Raw genomic sequence first — 23,931 nt, 5'->3', positions numbered from 1 at the left:
TGGGTTGAAATAAATACCTTTATTTATTACTGCTGACTGATGTAAAGGTGGTTTAAGACATACAGAAGAACTGTAAATCAAGTATCCTTAAGACAGAGACACATTCCAATATAATTCCTTTGGATTTCTGATAACAAACCCTTAAAAAAAATCCAACAGGGAAAACCAAGTGAATGGTGGGCTGCGCTTGCTTCACAGACGCATTCAGATAGCAGGTGTCTTGTACTGGCTCTTACAATGAAGTAACAGTAATAAAACGCATTTATGTTTGTGCCTTTGTGTGTATATCTTCCTTACATTAACACCACTAATGGCCAAGACCCACTGGTGGGTCAGAGGTTTTACTACACACTTCTATAACCTAAGAATAACCCGGCTTTGCATTGTAGTCCATGTAGTTACTGAATAATAAGCCTCGACATGTAATAAGCCTGGGATTTTAAGGTGTTAAATCATTAAATAGTACCAACACTGTAGCACTATCAAACACAAAACAACTGAAATATGAATTGGAGGTATGAATCATTCAGAGCATGTAGTGCCCTCTACAGCCAACATAGAGATTTCAGAGTTTATTTAGTGAATGTGATTCAATGTCAGCACAAAATTTACAATCCTGAACTTAAAGAGCATTTTCTTTATAACGCTGAGTCTACTAAAATAATTTAATTTCAATTAAAGAAGTCTTCCCATAATTTTAATTGCTACAAAATACTGTAACCAAATAAATCAATAAGCCATGAAAGCCATCCGTTACAGTGATTTTATCACAGTTAATGGTGTTATTAGGCACGACCAACTATACAACGCGAAGCAGAGTGCTTAAAACCTTATACAAGGCCTCAAGCATCGTATTGCTTTCATAAAACAGCGGATAACAAAATATGATTAAATGCACAGTTTTTAAAATAAATTACTAGGTAAATTAAATTAATACGTTTATTTAGAGCATGATATTGTTGCCAGGCAACCATGGACTGCTAAAAGAGGACAAGATCTTTCAGTGACCAAGCACCAAGCTAATGGTGCTGTACCAGAGAATTTGTAACTTCTTTGGAACTATAATTTGTAAACTGCCTCTTGTTGTACGTCACTTTTCCCATGCCGGGCCTAAATATGAAATTGCTACCTATTCAGGAATAAAATTATTGGCTCCAGCACCAAAACTACATATAATATATCTAAACAGTCATTTGGGACATTTGTGTAGAATTCCATGCTGGGCAAATAGTGCACCTTTTGGGTGCAGAAACCTGAACTTACACAGCACATGACGCTACACAAGGCAGATCTGACTTGGACATTTGAAGACATTTAAGTGACATTCAGCCTGTGACATTGAGTTGTTCAGCTGTTTGCTACCTTTAAGTCTGTTCGCTACCTGCCTAGTTCTAGTTAAGTAAATTAGTTCTCAGCCCCTCACTTAAACAAAACCGGGTTCTTACTTCAACAGTACTCTTTGCGGTCAAGTTGAGCAGCATTACAAAGATTATTTCATTTACCGCACAAAGAGTTTTTGTAACTTGGCAGAGTAATACAGAATTCAGTTGTTGTGAGGTGGTCATGTGCATCTATTGAGTATTTTATAGTGGCTTCAGACACAGCTCAGCCAATCAGACTTTAGAATCAGGATTGTTAGAAACAAAGCTCCAGTCTATGCAAGCAAATGAATTTGAACTTTTATTTTGGACAGGTTAAGAGAACATTATATCACAATTCTATTCATGATCACTGATCAAAATGGAAAAAATAGCAGTTGATAAAGATATGTACAGTACAGGTGATGCGTAGGTCATGATGAAGCATTTAATTTTCATGTTTAAAATACCCCAGGGTTTGAAGCGATGTGCAACAACCACACTGATTCAATGTTTAATTTCCACATACTCTGCTAAATGGACCGCTCGTCATTTTGGTTTAAAAAATACAACAGTTCGTTTTTCCATTAGGACCTGGACCCCTGTGTGCCAGGGGAGCCCCGTGTCCACGGGTACAACAATGTGCTGCACTAGACTTTAAAACAATGGCGGCTCAAGCCCTTGAAAAACCGTGCTTCGTCAATCGGCAGCTCCCAGACCACGCTGGGAAGAAAAGGCTGAGGCGGTTACACACTCTCCACTTTGAATATATCTGCAGCATATGAGTCGTTCACACAGTACAGTATCAAAACAAAAATAAAGGAGATAAAATGAGGGAACAGCTTGGTGCTACAGTCTTTCCTGCTAACAGGTTTTTGTGAAGCTGAGAATTACTGGCGTCCGGCTACAGAGGAGAGAAATGAAGGTCCATCAGTATGAGACTACAGAAGGAAAGGAGAATAGGGGAAAGATGATCAAGGTCACCCACTGCATGGTTTTGAGATATGTTGACATTTTGACTGATTTGTTGTAGTTTGTTGATGTTTTGACAGCTCCAGATATTCAAGTATTCTCTGGTTTTAAGGAAGACACTTTTAAGGCTTCTGTGGCAAAAAAGAACACACATAAACAATGTTGTAGTGAGCTGCTCTCAAGGGAATTAGAGTTGGTTGAAGCTGTTCCCCGAGCAGATATTTCTCAGTCTTTGTGCCCTTGGTAGAGGTCAGTCCATGCCCCTCGACCATCACCCAGCATGAAGCTGGGGGTGGTGTGTGTGTGCACACTCAGTAGGTGGAGGAAGTGGTGCTCATGGCATCCTCGTTAATGCGTGTGCTTCCTGGGTGCACGCTGGCAAAATATTTGACGTCCTTGTCCATGTCCATCTGCAGAGCCACTAGGGTCTGCTCCAGAGCCTCTTGGTGCGAGTTGGCTGAGTGTAGGAAATATTCTACAAAAGACAAGAAAGACGTTATCATCAAATATACCTTTACTGTGAATACAGTGTATATAGTAGGAAGTGTTCTTTTGGGATTAAAGGGCAATTCCATCGATTTTTCAAAATGTATGTGTAATTAAACAAAGGATACCTGGAGTTGTTGTACCTACAACGCAATAGCCATTCTTTTTTAATCGACAATGACCAGTTTTCATAACCACTTCACATAACTTTCTGTGAGGTAGCTTGAAGAGGCATCAAAGCTTTGGATGTCTGGTTCCTATCACCACTACTGTGACCAATTCTGAGTCTGTAAGTTTCTCTAGGACGGCACCTTTCACATCACTCTGAATGACAACAGATGAACCACTTAGTTATGTAAATTTTGAAAAATTGTTTTTCCTCAAGCACAGAAGCCTAGACCTGGATTTTCAACTAAGCAGCTTCATTAAGCACCACACTAGTCTTTATCTGTGCCCATGGTACCAACCATTACATTTAACTGTAGACCAAAATCATGTTTGACTACATTTAGCACTAAGTACTTCTCTTCCTCCCCATTCCTCACTTTTGCTATCGCTAAAGACAATTTACTCTATGAAACTACTGAATAGACTGTGTCTAACCTCGCTCCATCAGGCTCTGGCGCAAGGTCTTGGCCAGCAGCACACGGACGTTGGGCACGGGGTCAGATGCCAGCTGCAGCAGAGGAGCCAGCAGGTGCTCTGAAAACTGCTCCAATGCGACACAGTCCTCCTCTATAGCAAGCTAAAGAAAGCAAGTGTGTAAAAATAGGGAAAAAAGGGAGAGATTGTGAGGGAAGAAAGGTGAGCATAAAAAGACTCTCCGGTTATTGTACCAGATGGAGAGACAGAGATACAAAAACCTCCAAGAACACTTCATATGGCTGTCCTTGCAAACAGAGGCTGTTATTTTTGCTGTAATAACCTGAGCCTGTGGCAGGTTGCTGGTAGGGGACATCAGAGTGAAGAAAGCAAAAACTCCTCTGCACTGACCATATGGCAGGAACACTCCAATTTCAACCATTGTTAACCGGTTGTTTTCCAAGGCTCAAGTGTTCAGTGAGGTGTATGGTTTAATACAGGGCATGTTTAATAATGTAGAAACAAACACAAAACATTACAAGGTGACAGAGGAGCAGTTATTTGAAATCTGATTTTTTTTTTTCCATTAAAAAGCTTGTTCCTAATTTTGGTATAATCACTGCTTTACGACAGTGAGGTAGTATAATTATTTGTCCTTACCTGACACACGAAGGCAAAAGCCTGGCGCCCTGACCATTTTGGAGAGTGACAGAATTTATCCACTAACTCGCCAAGGAAATCCACTAGCAGTGCAGGGCATGTGGAAAGCTTCCTAATAATCTCACTGACCTGAACAGAGAAAAATAAACGGACATGCAGCACTATGATTTTATTCACATGTATAACCTTTGTAGAAACTTTTAAGAGCAATTTTAAGTGAGAGTGTATTTGTGTTTCAGTTATGCAGTCTGGATGTCCAGGTAACAATAATGTTACAGCTAAGGAGCCACAAATTTGAGAAAAAGGAAATGCCCTTCAAATACAAACAAAACACTGGAGAAGCAGAATGCGCTGTGTATTGTTCGGCCATGCATACCAGTCGGTAGGAGGTCCACCGTACTGAGGAGACTCTGTCTGTGCAGAGGCAGAATGCCAGAGGTCTCAGGTAATCAAACACATCCTGCCCACTATACAGCTCCAACAGCAAGACTAGCTGCCTGTCAGACACAATACACACAAACACAACAATCTGTACAATAACATGGCACATATACAAATAAATTTGACATCATATTTTGACATTGCATACAGCAGTGGTCAAAAAACTTGTTAAATCAGATCGAGTGAGACACATGAAGCCAAGAAAATTTGTCAATAGGTTCATAGAGCCACTACTTTGCAATCAGCCCTCCTTAGATGTCTTTTTTTTTCTAGCAAATCACAGCCAAAAAGCGTGTTTCTAGCTAGATACCACTAGCATGTCCCTTGCTGAAAAAAAAGGTCTGAAATAGGGCTGAACAATTTGCAGAATTTGTTCTGACCAGCACTGCAATTTTAAAGAAGATAAGCACATCCATTTTTTAGACTTCACGCTTGCTGACTGTAGTGTGCCAAACCACCAGTTCACAAGTTCTGCATTATTAGGTTAAATTTCCCCATTTGACACTTAAGACAGTGTTGAAATAATGTAAGATACAAGTAAAACTACAGCTCTTGCAATTTGAAAACTGCACTCTTTCAAACTGCGATTTCAAAACAAAAACGAATAATTGTTCAGCTCTATTCTGAAGTGTTAAAACTTGCTGTAGTGTGGCACTGCTTGCTGCGCAAAGCCAGAATAAAAGGTTACAGTGATTAGGAGTGTACTGCAATTTGTATGGTGGCAGGAGTGCAGTTTAAAAGCAGCATGGGTATCGCTTGTGACAGCTAATCAGCTTAAAGAATGTTGGAAAACAAAAGCGCTGCAAGAAAGCAAACAATCAAACACTATGAACAACAAGTGCTACTGCAGTTGTAGAGTGCCTTTCCGTTTACTGGGAAAATAACTGTTGGTGAATGAGATTACTGGGCTATAATAGAAAACTAATTGCCATAAAAGTAATACTCTGCTAGCTCTGATCTGAATCTCCAGTTCCGGCTGTTGTCTGTGACCAGGAACTCCTGCAGTTGGTACAGGTACTTCCGCCTAGTTTCCTGATGCAGCAGCTAAAAGAGGAACAGAAAAGAAATGTGCTGAGTTAATACCTGTGTAATTTAGTGTGTTTGTGGGAGAGAGCTCTTTGAGAAGTGAAACTAAGCTTTGCAAAACAAAGGTGAGACAAAACAACTGAACTGAGCAGGTAAATGTCATTGACTGACTGCTAACACAGCAACATCTGAAGTGCTGACCAACCTTGAGGAAGTCATAGAGGTGTCTGAGGACTCCTATGCGCACCTCGTCCAGGTCCTTTAGGAAGCCGTTGAAAATAGGCACCAGGTCCTCAGCAGTTAGCTGGTCACCTAAAATTAGTGCCAATTCATGTATGGAGAAGGCCAGAGTCCGCCGCACCTTCCACTGAGAGACAATATAAGAAGCAGCAAGCAATGGGTAAAATGATCAGAGAAGAAAAGGGGGAAGAAGGAGAGAGAGAGAGAAGTAAAAGTAAGGAAGAATAAAAAGTGAGGAAAAATATATTAATATTTTAATTTTAATAATAAAACTAAACAAAAGACAACATCCTTTTTTAATTCCTAATCATCATCCTAACCATCAGCGGCCACTTTGTAGAGTCCAATAGCCCAGGTCTCTCAAACAGGTTTCTCAAACTTGCCAAAAGACCAACAGCAGTTTCAGAAGTGACAGACTTTTGAAAACGACTGCTCTGGACATTAGGCATGTTCTCATTTATGAATAAAGAGAAATGTGACCCAAAAATATTATTATTTCAAAATGTATCTATTCACTGACCTGCTGAGAGAAAAGCATTACATGCACACCAAGATAAAGGCCGCATGTATGTTCCACAAAACATCTTGCTTCATCTTGCAGTTTTAAAAACTTTCATTTCAGCAGCAGATCCTACAGCACTTTCATTTCAAAATCAGGAAATAAGTGTTCTCTATCTTGAAAAGATATGGTACTAATGGCCATTGTACTTCTTCTTGACGTGACAAAAATATACTCGCTGCCTTTCCCTTACCGCCATAAAAAATATATGCAGCCTTTAGTCCAGTAGCCCAGTAACCCAGTAGCAGGTAAGTGCATTGTGCCAATTCTCTATTAAGCTAGAGAAGCAACAGAAACAGTTTCTTCTAAGCTCTCATGGCACATAAGTCTTAATACAAGAATGTTTCTATATATAAGAATGGTGCATGCCCAAAAATGTCAAACAAAATGTATAAAGTAAATCTCAGCAAGGTGAGAGAACACTATGCAATAGACTACAATCAAAAGTAGAGACCCAGAATGAGGCTGACATAGCTGCCTTAATGTCAGCAGGATCACAATTAATCAGGCTCTCCGTGTGGTATAGTGAAAGGCAGGGAATTGGGATAATAAAAGAAGACCCCAGTCAGTCACAGTCTAGTAAATTCCACACTAAAGGGAGCACACTGGGCTTGCAAATCCAAACAGGACACCAGCAATGGATATGAGCTCAACAAGCAGTCAAAATTAACATGATATACCCTGACCCAGTGCACAGCTTCTCTACGTGAGACCAGCCCCACCTTCCTCAGCTGCCAGACGGACAAATGAAAAAGATAACAGGAGACAAAAGGATCTTCTTGCATGCCCATAATTCTGGGTACCAACTTAAAACAAGGCTCAAAATTTACTAGGGCAGGCCGAACAGCACTTTAAAGGCTTTGAATATTCTGCGTTTCCAAACGAGTAATTGAATACTTGTTCTCAACACTAACCTCAAAAATAATAACATTTACATTTTATAACTGACAAAAATTTCATCTGTTTTTGACCAGTGACAAACAGTTTACATGTTTATAAGTCCCTTTGTACTATGGATGTCCCAAAGATGCAGACAGACAGATGCGCTGTGACATTATGTCACAGAAAGAAAGAGACAGACGAGTCCGACAGGAATTTTCGCTTACCTTGATAACAGAGATGATACAAAACTAAGTTCAAGATGTAAATCTTTTAAAATATTTGTTTAGAGATGGGGTTTTATAGTCAGGTTTACTGAACCATGACAAGTTCATATTCCTTTGCTAACTTTGTGGTCCATGTTCAAGTTCCATTGTGAGTGAAATAACTTTCGGCAGACAAGCAAATCTCACTCAGGCTTGAGGAGTTATTTACTTTAAAGTCGTCTAAGTGTACAGCCATCCATGACTTCTAGGACTCGTTAGCTTGCTGTCTCTGTTTGTCTTTGTGTTGTGTTAGGCTATTTCTCTTTGTTTAAACTTTGCTATTTAATATATTTCACTCACTTATCTTTCTTCAGGGGTGACTGAGTCTGGCTGTATTCAGCCTAAAGCCAACATTATTTTTGTAGTGATTTTCTGTAGCCTAATATCCATCGTTAAGTACTTATTTTTTTCCTGAATTGGCCTCAATCTGAAAATTCCACAAGAGTGTTCCAGAATTCTGGTGGTCAAAAGATGAAACTTCCAAATACTAAATAAGGAAACGAACAAACACTTGACCACTTCAATAATTATTCAGGTCAGCGCTAAAATTTACTAAGAAAAAGAAATATGAAAAAGAATGAAATAATCTCCCATGATTCAAATGACTCTAAAGGAAAGCATAAAGAAAGCAAAATCTATGACCTGACAGGAGCACAAGTACATTGTGAAGGTGTCGTAGTTGTGTTGTGGTGTGGTGTCTTAAGGCACCTGCATATCAGAGGCCAGTGTCTCAAAGGTGTCTCTGAGGCAGTGCCAGTTCTGGCGGCCTAGTGTGAGAGCCACGCCTGGCAGACTGTAGGCACAGTGCTTGGCAATCTCCATATCCACTGTCTGAGCCCGGGAGGGGTCCGTCATAGACAGGTACTGATCTAACAGAGCTTGAGGGACCACATCCTGCAGAATGCCACAGAGACAAGAAGCATGTTAACACTTGCCTGTCAGCAGATCTTCGCAAATGCTTGTAAACATTCCTGACAAGCAAATTAACAACATAGCCTAGAGTACACAGTGTGAAAACAATGTGTTGTAATGTAGCACGCTGGAACAGTCATGACTTTAAGCCAAACATAAAAGGCATACAAAATTAATTAGAAATGTAGAATTAAACATTGTGTAATAATTCAACTGTGATGTTTCCTTCAGAACAGAAAACCATAAAACGGGCATCTTACATTATTGCTTGGATCGGAAAAAAAAAAAACACTTCAGCTCTGTTTTACCTGTAGTTTGGACTAAATTATTTATCCTTGTGAATGCTTTACCTGTTGTTTGGATTTTTTCTCCTCCTCTGGACTGCTACCGTCACTTAACTCTGACTCATCACCGTGACTCATTGGTAAGGTGGAGTCTCGGCTCTGAAATACACAAACACCATACATTCACAGATGCATGATGCAATTCAACAATCCTGCTACCTGGCTGTATCTGAAATAGGGGAGTGTACTAATAGATTTAAGTACAAATGAGAATTACAATTAAACACCTAGTAGACCCAGCATTCACCTATACGATCATGTAGATTAAAATTTGAGAAGTAAAGACTGATCTTAGACCAGCAGTCCTGTTTGTACCTCTACATCAGAAGAGTCAATGAGAGGGACATGGCGAGAGCCGAAGGGGTTGTCATGGGCCTGTCTGGGCTCCAGGAACGCCTCCTCAAGGTGAGAATCCAAAGAAGTGGCTCTCAGAGCAGCAGTTAACACATCTACTTGTGCTGTAAAACATACAAACCAAATGGCAGATGAACATTAGGGATGCTGAATGAATTTCACTGCTCAAACATAACGTCAATAACATTTAAATAAAGTAAAAAAACCCAATTCCAAATTAGCTGACAGTATGTGGAACGCTTATAACAACATAAAGCAGTGATCAGTAAATTCTGTTTGACCTGTATTAAATTGGAAGCGCAAAATATATTATATATATATATATATATATATATATATATATATATATATATATATATATTTCATCTTATGAACATCATTCCTTTATGTAAATATATGTTCATTCACAATGTTCCAAAAAGCTTGGAAAGGAGCATGAGATTTCTCCAGATTCCCTGAAATCAACTGATGATGATGATGATATGCACTGAATGATGAAATACTTAAAATCCTTACAATCTCTGGGTAAGAAACATTATTTTTAAACTTTTGGATTTTTGCTGATGCATTTTTGGCAAAGTGGCAAGCCTCGATCCTTGCTTATGAAGAACTAGGCCTTTCCTAGATGCTCCTTTTATACCCAAAAATGACTTTATCACCTGTTCAGGATGTTTTTCGAATATTGTTCTAAGTCTTAAATTGCTCCGGTCCCAACTTCTTCAGAACATTTTGCAGGAATTATTTCAGAATGAGTGTATGGTGACCAAAAAAAACACAATGAAATTGTTAAGATAGAACATTACATCTTTGTCCTTTTATCATTCAGATACAAGTCAAAGTACAATCATCAAGTAAAAATCATTTTCTGTTTTTTATCTGCATTTCATATACGACCCCAACTTTTTTGGAATTTGGTTTTAAACTAAACATGACTAAATTACACCGCAGTCAAATATATCTGAATGCAAACAGTTCTGTGAAATGCTCTTCAAATTGCATTTCCTGAAGTAAGTTGATCTGGATGGTACGTTCCAGATGCAGTACATTCTTATGGATATAGTAGGATCAGAGACTGAACAGACTACTGAAGTCAGGAATTCAGTCTGTTATGCAGGCTTATGGGTTGATGCTGTAAACGCAGGTCTGAACAGACCCATGCTACCTATGAGTGTGCAAAGAAACCTGTGATATAACAAGAAGGGATCTGTGTTAGTCACACACAGGTATGCAATGTACGTGTTATTGTGCAACATTATGCTTTCATCTTCAGACAGATACAAATCTTCACTATGCAAAACTATGAAGGGACAGTAGTTTAAGAAGAGTGTCAGGGATGTAAATGATTCACTGGTTAATTGTTAACCAATAAATAAAACAACTTATTTACTAAACCAAAAAACAACCCCAAAAAACTTATTATTACTATTATTATGGAATTAACATGAACTAGTAATGTACAGTAAATTTAACTTTACAACATAGAACTTCTCAGTTTCCAGTCATGTAATGAACATATTACAATTGCAGCCCCTTTGCTAAAACTACACTACATGTCTAAGTTTATTCCCGAGTATCAGTACTTTGCTACATTCAAGGACCATAAAAGAAACATTTAAATATCATTTAAATAACGTTCCACACATGGAACATTTAAATATCCCAGCGCATTAATACAAAATTCAGTTGATGTGTGCCCTTATTAGTTTGCATATAATAAAGATTACAATGGCTCTGAACATGGCTCAGCCAATAAGATCTCAGAAATGTTTTACAATTGATATTTTGTGTGTTGCATCTTTTATTTTAGGTTTCACATTAAATCTAATTAAAATGACATTATCATTTCTAGTAGCATGCACTAAATAAATTAAATAAATTGCTTGTGTCATATTTTATACACAATCTATATCAAGTTAAATCATGGCTGTGCTGTCACACTGTTCTCAACATTTTCTAACACACCCTTTTCTATTCACTGTTTGCCCAATTTCCCGAGCTCATTTCCTTCCACCAGAAACAAAAGCATAAGAGCCTGACTGCCCTGACCACTTTAAGTCCCTGAAGAGGAACTGTTTTTGAAATCCATTACACAGACCGATGACCATAACTTGCACAGTCCGTTCAATTGTAGTAAACAAACATGTACCGTCTCAAACACTGCATCAGGAATAAAACCATTTAATAGGCCATGTTGTGTACATTCAAGCAGTCAACAGTCCACAAAGCATAGCCAATGTATTTTTTAAAAGGGGCATGTTTATAAAGCACTTAAAACGCAAATCTGAATCCTCAAGTATCTAAGAGAAATTTGAGATGTTGAGTCAAACCATTCTTTAAAAGCCTCTGTTGTGGCACGCATGCAAGATGCGTCTGCTCTGGATTGTTTTTCTACATTAAATGTTTAAACTGACTTAATCAATTATAAAATTTTAAGTGCTGAAATAACCAACAAAAAGGTGCTGATACTTGAGGGTTAGGGTGAGTTACAAAACACTAGTGCAAGACAACAAGAACTTTATGGCTTAATGCACAGCATAAGCTAAATCCTCCAGCTTACCATCATGTTTTGCTTTGCACTGTGTTCATCACAGTTTCAGTAAAATGCTCAGTAAAACGTTTCTAGTGCAGTGGTTCCCAGCTCTGATCTTGGAACACCCTTGCCCTGCAAAATCTGGTGTTATTTCTGATCCAACATATGAGCAAATTAGTGTCCTGGGCCAAGTTTCCCTAAAGCATCTTGGCGTTGAATCACCTTAAATCGTCATGCTTCTTTTTTGGGAAACCCAGCCCAAGCTGGAGTGGATACTTTAGAGCAAGGAAAAACATGTGAAGGACAGCGATATTCTAACCAATGAGGATGAGCATTTCAGTCAAATTCGATATTCGAATTCGTATTATTTGAAAAAAGGCAAAGGGCTCTTACAACTACAGGCTACCCCACACACACACACACACACACACACACACACACACACACACACACACACACACACCATCTTACTACTGTTGTACTATATTAAAACCAAAATTCAGATCAAGCGTGGTGTCCATCTGCAGTCTTTAAGACACAGATAAATGCTAAGTGCCTGTTTTCACCTTTGCCAACATGACTCACTCAGTCACATCATAGCTTTTAGCTTTTAACTTGCTATGATTCCCCTCCCCCCCCATTTAATCTATATGAGCAGAGGGTCAAATCAATTTGGGCTTGATGTTTATCAGAGCTTTTCTGCAACACTTGCGCTTTGTACCATTTGCTACCCTGTGCCACAGACCCTATGGTAATGCAGCACAGCACTTATCGTCCAGTGCGCGGTAGGCCTTAGCTGGCTGTAGCAGCCTTTCTGTGTTTCCTTCTTTAGATGAAACAGATAAGAGACTCTATTTAAAACAAAATGCAGGCTCTTCATTTTCCTCCAGTGGAGACTGAAGATCTAATGTTTCTTAAATATGAATGTATAATGTTGGACAGAAGCTTTGTATATACATAAAAAAAAAATAAATAATAAAAATAAAATCACAAATTTACTAATCAACTTTTTTTTTCCCCCATGAGAATTAAAATATTTTTAAAAAAATCAGACCCATCTATGAGCCAACAGTGAGGCAATCATAAAATCCACTAAAACTAACAACAATAATGACTGCCTCACTCACCTTTCACATCAGGGTCATCGATGTGGGGCTCCAAGTTCTCAATGAGCTCCTCTAGTTGCTTCCTGCCCAAAGCAGGTGTGGAAACCTGGGAAGAGGGGCTATTACTAGAGACCTCACCACTTTTGTTGCACTGCTGCTCCAAAAGCTCCAGGTCAAGGTCTATCTGTGGAATGGGTGTCCTCCAGTAGTGAAAGGAGTTATACAGCTCCTGCTCTGGAATCTCCACTTTCTCTGCCTCAGGGCATGATACCGGAGGGGAGTTAACCTCTGAACTTGGATCTACAGCAGAAGCAGAGACCTTCTCCTGTGGGTCACCCTCAGTGGTGGCCTGGGTTGGGGGCGTGGGAGCCTCTGCATTAGGGACTTCAGAGTTTGAGTAGCTTTCTTGTGCTGTGGAGTTTCCTACTGGCAAAGACTGATGTTCCTCCCCAACTGGACCTGGGTCTATATCACCTGGCCCAGAAAGGCACTTTGGGCTGGACCTCTCCGAGTCAACATCGCAGCAGGACTCGTCCAGAGGCAAAGCATCAGCAACCTGCTCTCCTCCCCCCTCTACAGCTACATCCACACCCTCCCGCTCCGATCTGCACAGCTGACCCTCACAGTGCTCCTGAGTACAGGGAGGATTCTGGGAAATGCAGTCCTGCTGTGGGGAGACAGCAGTTTGCTCATGTAGGAGCCTCTGAGCATTGTCCACTGTGGAAGAGGTCGGGGGGCAGTCCGCAGAAAGGTGCAGTAGTGTTTAAGGATTTCTCAGCAGCCCTGGAGAAAACAACCAATTAATGCTGAGGCTATGCAAACTTTAGCCCAAAAAAAAACAGTCACGTCTATAGAAGACAATTCTTACTGCTTGTGTGACTGCTGGCCGCTCCAGTCGGCCTCCTCTGCCCCCTCTCTGAAGTATTGGCCCACATTAGTTGTTGGGCAGGCAAACGTGGAGATGAATTGGCCCAAAGACTGGAACGCAGCCTGCCGCACCTGATGGCCACATTGCAGGGAGTAATTATCTATTTATTAAATGTAGCCAACAATTAACACTGCACATACAGCATTAGGCAGACAAACAAACAATACAGCAGCGATCAAACCAGTTCTGAAATGTATAAAATTTATAAACTTGCTTTGCTGATCTTTAAATAACATGCCCGATAGGGGTGCGGGAAAAAAATCGATTCTTGGATGCATCGCGATGCGGACGTGAACAATTCTGAATCGATTCACAAATGTCAAAAATCGATTTTCTAAATATTTAATTTATTACGTAATGTTGACGGAACGCAAAAGGCGGAACTTGGAAGTGCGGAAGTGCAGCGCCCGGACAGTCTGTGGCGGCACATAACAAAAACACTACTGGATGAGTGAGAAATCCGATCGGCTCCTTCTGGATCAGTTAAATGTCTCTCAACGTTCGACTGTTTTACGAGGCTGGAGTCACGTCTTATTCTCCAGCTTCTTCCACCTCAAATTCTAACTGAGGCGCCAAATGAAAATGCGGCACCATTTAAGGTGGAACGGGAGAATTCGAAAGAGAAGCTGTCTTCAGCTTCGCCACTTTTTAGTGTGTGACAGTCTCTCATTGCAGATTTAACTTACCAGGAAACCAACAGCGCTGCTTATAAATGCGAATAACGCATTGTTGCTATGTGACCTGCAGTCTGCATGCCGGTTCTCAGTCATTGCGAAACAGGGCTTTCGCGCCATGTTGCAAACGTCCCTTCTCAAAGGTTTTACTTTACTGACGCGGCGATCCCCCCCTTTAAAATGTATATTGTCTCTATATTCTGTGTGTATTTTGTGTATATTTAATATATTTCAGTTGGTTTTTCTTGTATTTTTATTTTTACTTATTTACTTTCTGTAGAGTGATTAGCTGAGCCTCAGCACAAGCATTTCAATGCATAAATGTCCTGACATGTGCAAGTGACAAACTTGAAACTTGAACTCGAAACTTGAGCTGACACAGTGAGAAAATATAAATGCTATATAGAAGAAAAAGATGCATCGATAATCGTTTTATAATCACATCGCAGCTCTCTGAATCGTAATCGAATCGTGAGGTGCTTAGAGATTCCCACCCCTAATGCCTGAAATGAATTCCATATTTATCTAAACAAACAAACAAACAAACCAGTCTGCCCGTTCCAATTCAAATCCAAACAAACATCCTGGAATGAGCTGCCCAGGGGAGCAGGAAGTCACGCACCCAGCGGGAGGGATCACTGATGAGGTTGATGAAAAGCGACGAGAGTTTGGTCCTGCGCACTTCCTGAGAGGTTGCTGAGGACACAGTCATGAAGCACTCTGCACAGGCCTTCCTCACCCCCCACACATTATCTGAGCAGAGCTGGAAAAACCGAGGCAGCTGCACAGGAAGAGAGACATGCAGGAAAAAAGGAAAAACAATGAGGCTACACTTGGAAAGGGAAATCGCCACCCCAACCCCCAACAATATCCTAAACCTAACAAGCATTTCAATTCGTTCCAGTGGCATGTCATCACACACAATCCAATCAGGTTAGAAAAATGTATTCAGACAAGACAAGCCTGACAGTTGATTCAGACACCAAGGCACAGTCACACCATAGAGTGGTTCAACAACAAGTGGAGGTCAGTCAAGTCCAAGGCAATATCACATAGCTTCCACATAAACTCATAACAGTGACCATTCAGCAGGACTAAGCAAGCTCCAACAAGACTAATATGACTAATAAGTGTTTGCAATTCTATCAAAATGTGTTAATAACTAACACAAGCAAAAAGAAGGAAGACATACCAGTAATCCTTCTGTTGCTTCTCCCCCAACAACGCTACAAATATCCCCAAAATTTGCGGCACAAACCTGTCAAGTGAAGAACAAATAAAACATGTCAATCACTGTAACATTAAATCTGAGCAATGCACCAACTTCTCCATCCATGATTGCTTTTAAAAGCAACCAAATAAGGACTGGCCTTCATTCTAAGAGTCTACACAAAAGGGACAATCAGAGACACCCACCTTGCGTACATGGAACATCCTGCAATCACAGCACATCTCACAAAAGCGTGGAAGGAAGAGGCGCTCTGTGATGTCCTTTCCCACCATGGGTGCCATTTTACAAATAATCTGTTTATTAAATAAAATAAGTTCAACACTAAAAAACTGCAGTGCAGCACTACAAACAAAACTGATTAAAACAGTTAAAAAATATCTCCTAAAGACTCACCGCCATAGCCTCTGTCTTAACATCATCATTGCTGTCCGGAGCAGTGAGGTCTACCAGGACAGGACAGACAAGGTTCTCAATGTCTACTCGCTCTATCAGTTCCTGCTCCAGAAGCATCAGGAGGGCTGCCTGGCTTGTCTTCCTAACCTGCAATGCAAATTAGTCAAAAGGACCACATTCTTGTAAGAAAATATGATCTCTCATTTCACATACTCACATTGTGTACACTGAGGTCTGTCTCACGAAGCAGAATTTCTTGATTAGCCAGTGAACTTTAAGCTTATATTGATCTCATCTTGGATTTTCTCTCCCATAATCACTTTTGGCCAGAATGCCTCACCATGATAACTTGCTCCAGGGCAGGTTAAATTCAGCTCTTGGATCAGTCAGGGTAAGCTTCTGATCAATCAGGAACAGCATTGTGAATCTGACCCATCTAGTCCTTTTCAGGTCACTTTTTTTTTCTTTGTGCTGTTTGTGGAGTCACTTTTTGAGCAGAGTAAATAAAATCACCTACATAAATATTCAAAACTCACAGCAATTATTAATCCAATAGCATTAATGCAGTGCCAGTGGCTACAACATTGCTTTTTAATGTCATCAATGCTGTACTTACTACATATCTATGTAACATGAGTTTTTCTTCCGTTTTTGGGGAAGACACTCCTCATATTACCCATGTTTGGCTGTTTATTATAAATGTCACGCTTTCATGTGCAAGAGCTCAATGAATAATCATAGCTTGAGTATCTAAACCTGAGTTATGACAAAAAGTCATAAAACAAGTTAACCACGGTGGCATTTGATAGGTTTAGTAGCTGGAGCTTCAACTAGGAACCTCATCTAAAGTTTAACATGCTTTATGAGACAGGCCCCAGAGGTACACTAGCAACGACTAAATATTTTCTTTACTCTCCTGTATCAGATGTGGACTGCTGATGGTAAAAGAATCATTCCTATTAAAACACACGTATATGTAATGGAAAATAAACAAAAGACACTTACCAGGTTGTTCTGGTCGGCTAAGTATCTCACCACAATGGGCAGTAAATACTTTGAAAACGCGAATGGAATGGAAGGTCTGTTCTCTTGGCAGAAAATGGCGATATGAGGAATTTGTTCCATAAGCTCTGCTCGAACTGTGGGCTCTAGAAAGGACACAGAGAGTCTACTATATTACTCATGATTTACCAAGATCACTAATCACAGGACCACAAACACAAAGTGTCACATTTCACAGTCACAGTGCTTAGGGATTTAGCACATAGCAAGGGCCAGGAGCTGTTTTTTGCCACTTGGCAAATGGAACTGTGCAGTAGCGGAACTTTCATCTGCCTGCAGCATGGGTGCTTTCAGTCAGGTGAGCACCAAAGGTGCATGAGCATGACATGCACAGACACGCACAAAGGTAACCCAATTATGTCAGAAGAGGAAAAAAGTAGTATTTCTTTAATTTTTAGCTGGTGACATACTCTAAATCAGAAGCATTTTTAAGAAACACAACAAACATATTTTTTTTCTGTAGCACAAGCCTAAATAAAAAGGCATGTTTACCAGACATACACAAACCAGCCTGATGAACTTGCTGTGCACCCTCCAGCAAAGACATCAAGCAATTATCAGAGACCTCTCTAGGGCATATCACAGAGGTAAGTGGATAGGGTTAGATAGTTAGCCGTATGTGCAAATCCTAAAAGCATGGTCCTGTAGATTTCCTGGCAGCCTGGTGCAAACCCTTTAATAAGTCACACCAGTCCCATCAAACATTAATGGGCCCCCTCAGTCTTGGTGTACTGCCAAAGGGGGAGCATTGCTTTGTAAAACTCAACCTGAGACACAGCAAGGGCACAGGATACTCCGAAAACATATCTTTTTTCTCAGAAAGATACACATGAGTACAAACACAATTTTATTTATTTTTTATTATATAAAATATATTTAAAAGTAGGTGCAGAATACCAAGCTGTTGTGTCAGGGTTCAAATCATAGCTCACCCGAGTCATCAGCAAGTCTGCTTACTCTCTCCAGCACTGCAATACAATCCCTCTCATCCTCGCTAACTGCTTTTAGCGTATCCAGCAAACTCCGGGCCACCATCTGTCTGTGGATGAAATACTAATGAACGGCGTATCCCATGGCAAGCATCTTTTGCATAGTAATGGTAAAATTAATGCAAACACATTAATAAAAACAACTGACTTTGGCCTTGATTTGTGCAAGGCATTCTAACATTAGTGGGAAATTTAAGATTTTTTCCCTCTCTCTGAGAACACAGACAGACAGCTGTTCATAACTGGAAATCTAGTTTATTGATGTAAACATACACCAGAAGAGAGATCGGGGAAGATCAGTACACAATAACAAATCTAATGCAAATATGGGAATACCTGTTAAATATGTTTTCGCTTGCGACGTATTTATCCAGTCTGCCCAAGGGCGTCAGCATCTCATCTTGCGATACAAAATCCAAGGCTGAAGGTATAATAATGACGTCAGACTCTGAGCTGTAGTCATCCACACCAACTATTAGAAACATTGGAAATACAATGAGCAGGACCCACCACCCAAACACGCTCTGGCAGTGGTGAAGACCTTTACCCACGAATGAAGAGTGTGACCACCAACAAATTTAGCCAGAACAGTGGAAGAGGAGACATGCCACATGTATTTTTTCTGAACATACTGAGAAAATAACGAAGCAGGTGAAGCGCAAAACATGACCTTACAGGGGAACTACATGAATTTTTAAAAAAAATTCTATATAATTAAATGGTTGAGATGTAAACAAAGTTGTTCAGAATGGTTTGGTGCGTAATGCTCCGTTCTAAAGAAACTGCTGAAATGTTCACAGTGGTGGCAATAGGAACCAGACGTCTGAAGAGTTTAATGCTTCTGAAAACTCACACACAGAACATCATTACATGAAATGGTTAGGTATACACTGCCTGATGTCCGACACACTGTTGTATGGTAATTTTGTGATAAAGTTTTAGTTTAAAATCTATTTGAATCCATTTATTTTAATCCATTCACAGAGGGCTACATGCAGGGTATTGTTAGACAGTGTAGTCCCCAAAGAAAATATAACTTTTCAGATTTACCACTATTTTACCATCAATAATGTTACATATAAAAACTCAAAAGGCATGTGTAGGTTCACTGGTGGTTTTGAATAGTAAATAAAATGACTGTGTTGTAGACATCATGACCCCTGGTTCCTATCACCACCATTGTAAAGAAATCAGAGCCTCTAAGTTCCTCTACAATAAACCACTTCACTCCAAACCACTCTGAAGGACTCTGTTCACATCTCAAGGGCTAAATTATTCAGAAATTATTTTCAAAATTGGAGGAATACCCCTTTAAGTGTCAAGTCTCAGTGTCACAAAAGCACCAGTGGAAGCAGACACCAGCTGAGACGTTTTTGCCAACTGTACCCATGCTTGTTTATGTGCAGCAGTAGCTCATGCCTTTCAAACATCTCACAGGATATGCAACGACATTTGTGTCTCGTCCTTCCAGAAATGAGTAACGTGACGTTAACTTAAGTGAAAAGCAAAAGTCAAAGCATTAGTGAAAACCATTTCACCACCCCGAATCGGCAACTTTTCTGTGTCTGATAAAGCAAGTGTCTCGCTAACTCATAAGTCCTGCTTCGCTGTGAGCTGACAGGCATCTAACCAAGTATTTCTGCCAAACAGCTAAGCTAACTAAGTTAACACAGGCGCAGACTCACTCTGCAAATAAATCACAGTGCTAACTTAGCTAGGTTAGCTAGCTAGTCGGTTTAGTTGCCGGTTACCTCGATAACATGTAAGTGATAAAACTCCAAGTAATTAACAAAGCTCATTCGAAAAGGCAGTTCACAGCATACTGCACCAGGAGGTTAAGTTACATTTTAGAAAGCTTTTCCAAGCACTCTTAATATAACTGGGGAGGTGGCTAAGCTAGCTAGCCGGCTTCGGCTTGAGTTTGAGGTGCCACTCGAAAAACACCTACTACCTCCTACTACACACAAGTTAGAAAATGTTATCATAAGCCAGCACGATAGCTAAGATAAAAACTTTACACAGTCACACAGCAGAGGGAGTTCAAACTGCCGCTGTTTTTCACTGGGCACTCCGCCGTGTGTAACATTACCGGACAGCGCTCCTCAACAACGGGCAAAGTTTGCACGGTGTAGCGGCTCTTCAGCTAGCGAGTCAATCTGCCAACTCAGTTACATACCAACTACCGAATGACAACTAATGTTCAGCCAGAGGTTCTTCAGAGGATCTGAAACACTCACATCCGTCTATCTCCTCCTGGGACTCGTCCTGAAGCAGCGAAATATCTGTAATAAAACACACCAAAACAGCAAATTCAGTCCCGACACGGACCGAAATTCGGCTCAGCTAGCCGGGTTAGCTTGTTTCCTCTCGAACTTCAAATAGCCAGTTAGCCAGCCGAGCTGTGGCTGAAGAGGGAGGGGGTTTAAACAGCGAGGGTGTTTAACCTGCTGTTATAACTTCTGTATGATGTGTAACGTACCCGCCATCTTGTCCTGGTCCTACATTTAAAAGTGGTGTGTGCCGAAGAGGCAACAGCTGGAGGAGAAGGAAAGAGAAGAGAAGAGAGGCGAGGCGAGGCTAGGCTAGGCTAGGCTAAGCTAAGCTAAGCTAAGCTAAGCTATGCTAGGCTAAGTCAGACCGAGGCGATAAAGGGATCCGTCTGTCTGCTCTCAGTTCAAACCCAACAGCTCCGCGAGTGTGTTTTTCGCTCACTGAGTGTGCGCTGTGCGCATGTGCAGTAAGTGTTGGTGGCCGGCGCTTGGTTGTCAATTGAGGTTAAATGTTGATGTTCAGAAATATCGGCATCACAGCGCCGAAATATATGAAATCTGACGACCAAAAGTAAACTAGTAAACTAGTAAATATTCTTAAGACATACTCGGGTCTTCAGCGGCCTCCTCCTTCTCTTTATGGCGAAAAATAAATCTGTGTTTTTATCGCCACCTACGGGCTCATGTCTGAAATGGACTGGAAAAAAGGAAACGGTATGATAACGTTTAACAAAATAAAAAAAGGATAGATATCTCTCTGATTTTTTACCTTTAAGTTTATTAGAGATTTCTGTTTGATGATGCTATGATATTGTTTTGACTTCTAGAATCTAAAATCTAAACCTTACTTTTAAATAGCAGGGCTGCTAAAACGTACAGGATACTTAGTGCTCTTACTGGTCAAGTGTGCCTTCTGACAACAACAACAACAACAAAATGATTTGGATTGACATTGTTATTTATTCATTTCCCTTCTGTCAAACAGAAATGTAACAATATTTTTAAATTATGATCAGTGTCTGATTCTACAGATTTACCCAGAAAAATCAAAGAGAGCCAAATTCTGTTTCATTCTGCCTCTAAAAGCAGGAGCCCTGAGCTCACGAGCAGCTGTTTTTCCTCACATCAGCAGAGTCCCCGTTTTTTTTTGTCTTGCAGTTTTTTTGTGATGAACTTGTTAAAAAACCAGTTTTGTCCAGTTATTTTGTGGTCTGGAGGAGCAGCATCCTCCTTATTCCTAAATAAAGGAAAAGGACAAAACCAAAAGAACAGGGTACTCTCCTCTGTTATGATATTGTAGCATTCCCCAATATTAAAAGAAATGCAGCTTTCACACAGGCCGCAGTGCTTTATTATCAGCTGTCGTTGGCTATAGCTTCGTACATAAGCATAAGTTTTCTCTACTAGCTCGCTTGCTACTCAGCTCCCATGTCTCTCTCTCTCACACACACACAACTCACGCACACTCACACACAGCCCTGCCCTTCACAATAAGAGTCCTGTGCAGAATAACCCCATAAATAAATGCTGAAGAACAAATAACCTAAAAGCAACATGTAAATAAACAGGGGTAGGCCTGTCCATTGTCCCGGCCAGCACAAGTGCTACAGGGCGTGCGGTTGCTTTGGTAGTCCTTTCTTTGCCGTGCAGTGGTCACAGCAGTGCACATACAGCTCTGTGTCCTCCTCCTGGGTGAGGTGGAACCTCTTACATCTCACAGTTACCTCTGGAACCCAGCATGGCACTCTCTGGGTTCATTTGACACCACTTGCTTCTTAAAAGGTCTAGGCCCAGAATGCACATCTCATGTTGGACTTTAGCTAGACTAAGTCCAGAGTAAGTAGTGCATATTCTTGTCCCCGACTGTCAGCATCACCTATCCCCTCCTAATGATCATTGCTAGCTCACCAGTCAGAATGCGGAGATGAACTGCCATGTCTTGGAGCTCCAACCCTGCTGGCACCCTTTCTGGACAGGCCACTTGGACTGTTGACCCTGTGTCCACCAGAGAAATGCATGGAACTCCTCCAATGTTGATGGAAATGTGGATAGATAGTGTCTGATAGGTAGGTTCGAGCCACCACGGTCACTGTTTGTTCATTTTGGCTAGACTAGCATTCTTTTCCACCGAGTTCACCCCAATGGACAAGCCCTAGCCAGATGTCGCAGCCGGCCGCACATCTAGCACTGGTGGCCCTGTGCCACTGGCTGTATGGCTGCAGGTATGGTCAGCTGACAAGCCCTAGCAAGATGTCCCAGCTGGCCGCACACCCAGCACCAGCAGCCCTGTGCCACTGGCTGTATGGCCAACCCTCGGATCTCCTCCGCCCATGCTGGTTTTGGTGACGCACTTGACTCCTCCACAGCTCTGACTGCAAGACTGGCAACATTTGTGCACCATGAAACTGCTGGTCACACCAACTCTCTCTCCAGCACCTCAGGCAAGTCTTGTGGGTGGGCCAGGTGTGTGGATGCACAGTTCAGTTGGAGACAGTTCCGTGATGAAATGGTCTCATGCTATCTTGCTCTGTACAAGAGGTGGCATGTGAGCATAAGCTTGTCTAGCAAAAGTTTCATTATTGTTAGCTAGGGCTCTTAATGGTTCCCCTGCCTGTCTTCAGCAGTTACTCAGTTCAAACCAAAGGGGCTCAGGCCAGAAACTCTGTCCAAAACACCTCCAGTGTGCCCCGACCAATGCATTGTAATCAGCTCTCTCTCTCTATAGGATCTATCAATAGCAGACAAGTTAATTCATCATCAGTCAAACAAAGCATCAGGTACAGGGCTTTCAGTTCATCAGACCACTCACAGAATCTACTAGTTCAAATTGAGCATGGAAAGCCTCCCAGTCTGCTTTACCGGATAATTTTAGAGTCTTACTGTTTGCTGCTAAATTCTGTCCATGGGTGCTGCCATCCTTATTTACATCTGAAAACGGATTTTCCGCTGATGTCATGGAAGTTGGGAAGGTTGCGCAATGACAGCTAGCATCTGAGCATCTGACTCCAGGCTAGGGCACCATGTCAGCTCTTCTTTCACCACCACTGCTCTCTCACGGCGCACAAGGGTGGTATGACTCACTTCCAATGACTGGGACACTCTTGAAGATGCAAACTCACTATTGTCCTCTTCTACTGTCTCATAAACAGAGTGCTCCACCTCTCATCAGAACTAGGTAGCTTAGTTTAGCTGCTAGCGGCCAGATCGTCAGAATGTCTGCCGTCAGAAAAACTTTTTACTTCTGACACCAATGTAACGTTAAACGCTATTAAAAGAATGGCAGCTTTCACACAAGTCCTGGTGCTTTATCATCAGTTGTTGTTGGCCACAGCTACATCACACATAGGCAGTTTTTATCTAATAGCTTACCTCCCATCTCTCTCTCTCTCCCTCTCAGCTCACGCACACTCTCACACACAGGCCCACCCCTTAACAATAAGAGTCCTTAGCAAAATAACCCCGTGAATAAATGCCGAAGAACAAATAACCTAAAACTAAAATGTGAAATTTTTTTGAACATGCTATAATATTTTGTAGAAAGTACAGAAAGAAAAGGGAAATAAAAATGTGTAAACATAAAAGAAAGGCAAAAATAATCCAAATCGTAAAAGGTTTGTAATAGAGAAAAAGCGCATTGCTTTCCTCATCTCATGTAAATATAGAATGACG

General features: G+C 40.9%; 1 protein-coding gene across 1 annotated transcript; it reads right to left on the bottom strand.

Moving 5' to 3' along the window:
• Nucleotides 1-1,657: 1,657 nt before the first annotated feature.
• On the bottom strand, nt 1,658-20,907 carry ppp4r1 (protein phosphatase 4, regulatory subunit 1). Its single transcript, XM_036589848.1, is given in 21 exon segments — nt 1,658-2,805; nt 3,420-3,561; nt 4,059-4,187; nt 4,435-4,555; nt 5,443-5,543; nt 5,731-5,892; nt 8,178-8,363; nt 8,732-8,824; nt 9,041-9,183; nt 12,737-13,463; nt 13,465-13,498; nt 13,584-13,714; nt 14,940-15,098; nt 15,510-15,575; nt 15,734-15,841; nt 15,942-16,088; nt 16,947-17,089; nt 17,936-18,042; nt 18,329-18,464; nt 20,230-20,274; nt 20,472-20,907. Coding segments are annotated over 21 exon segments (3,051 nt in total). The 5' UTR covers nt 20,479-20,907; the 3' UTR covers nt 1,658-2,641.
• Nucleotides 20,908-23,931: the final 3,024 nt, after the last annotated feature.

This window comes from Colossoma macropomum, unplaced genomic scaffold (genome assembly GCF_904425465.1).
Source record: "Colossoma macropomum unplaced genomic scaffold, Colossoma_macropomum, whole genome shotgun sequence".
In the NCBI taxonomy this organism is placed as follows: Eukaryota; Metazoa; Chordata; class Actinopteri; order Characiformes; family Serrasalmidae; genus Colossoma; species Colossoma macropomum.
This window is presented reverse-complemented; position numbering and strand designations above follow the sequence as displayed.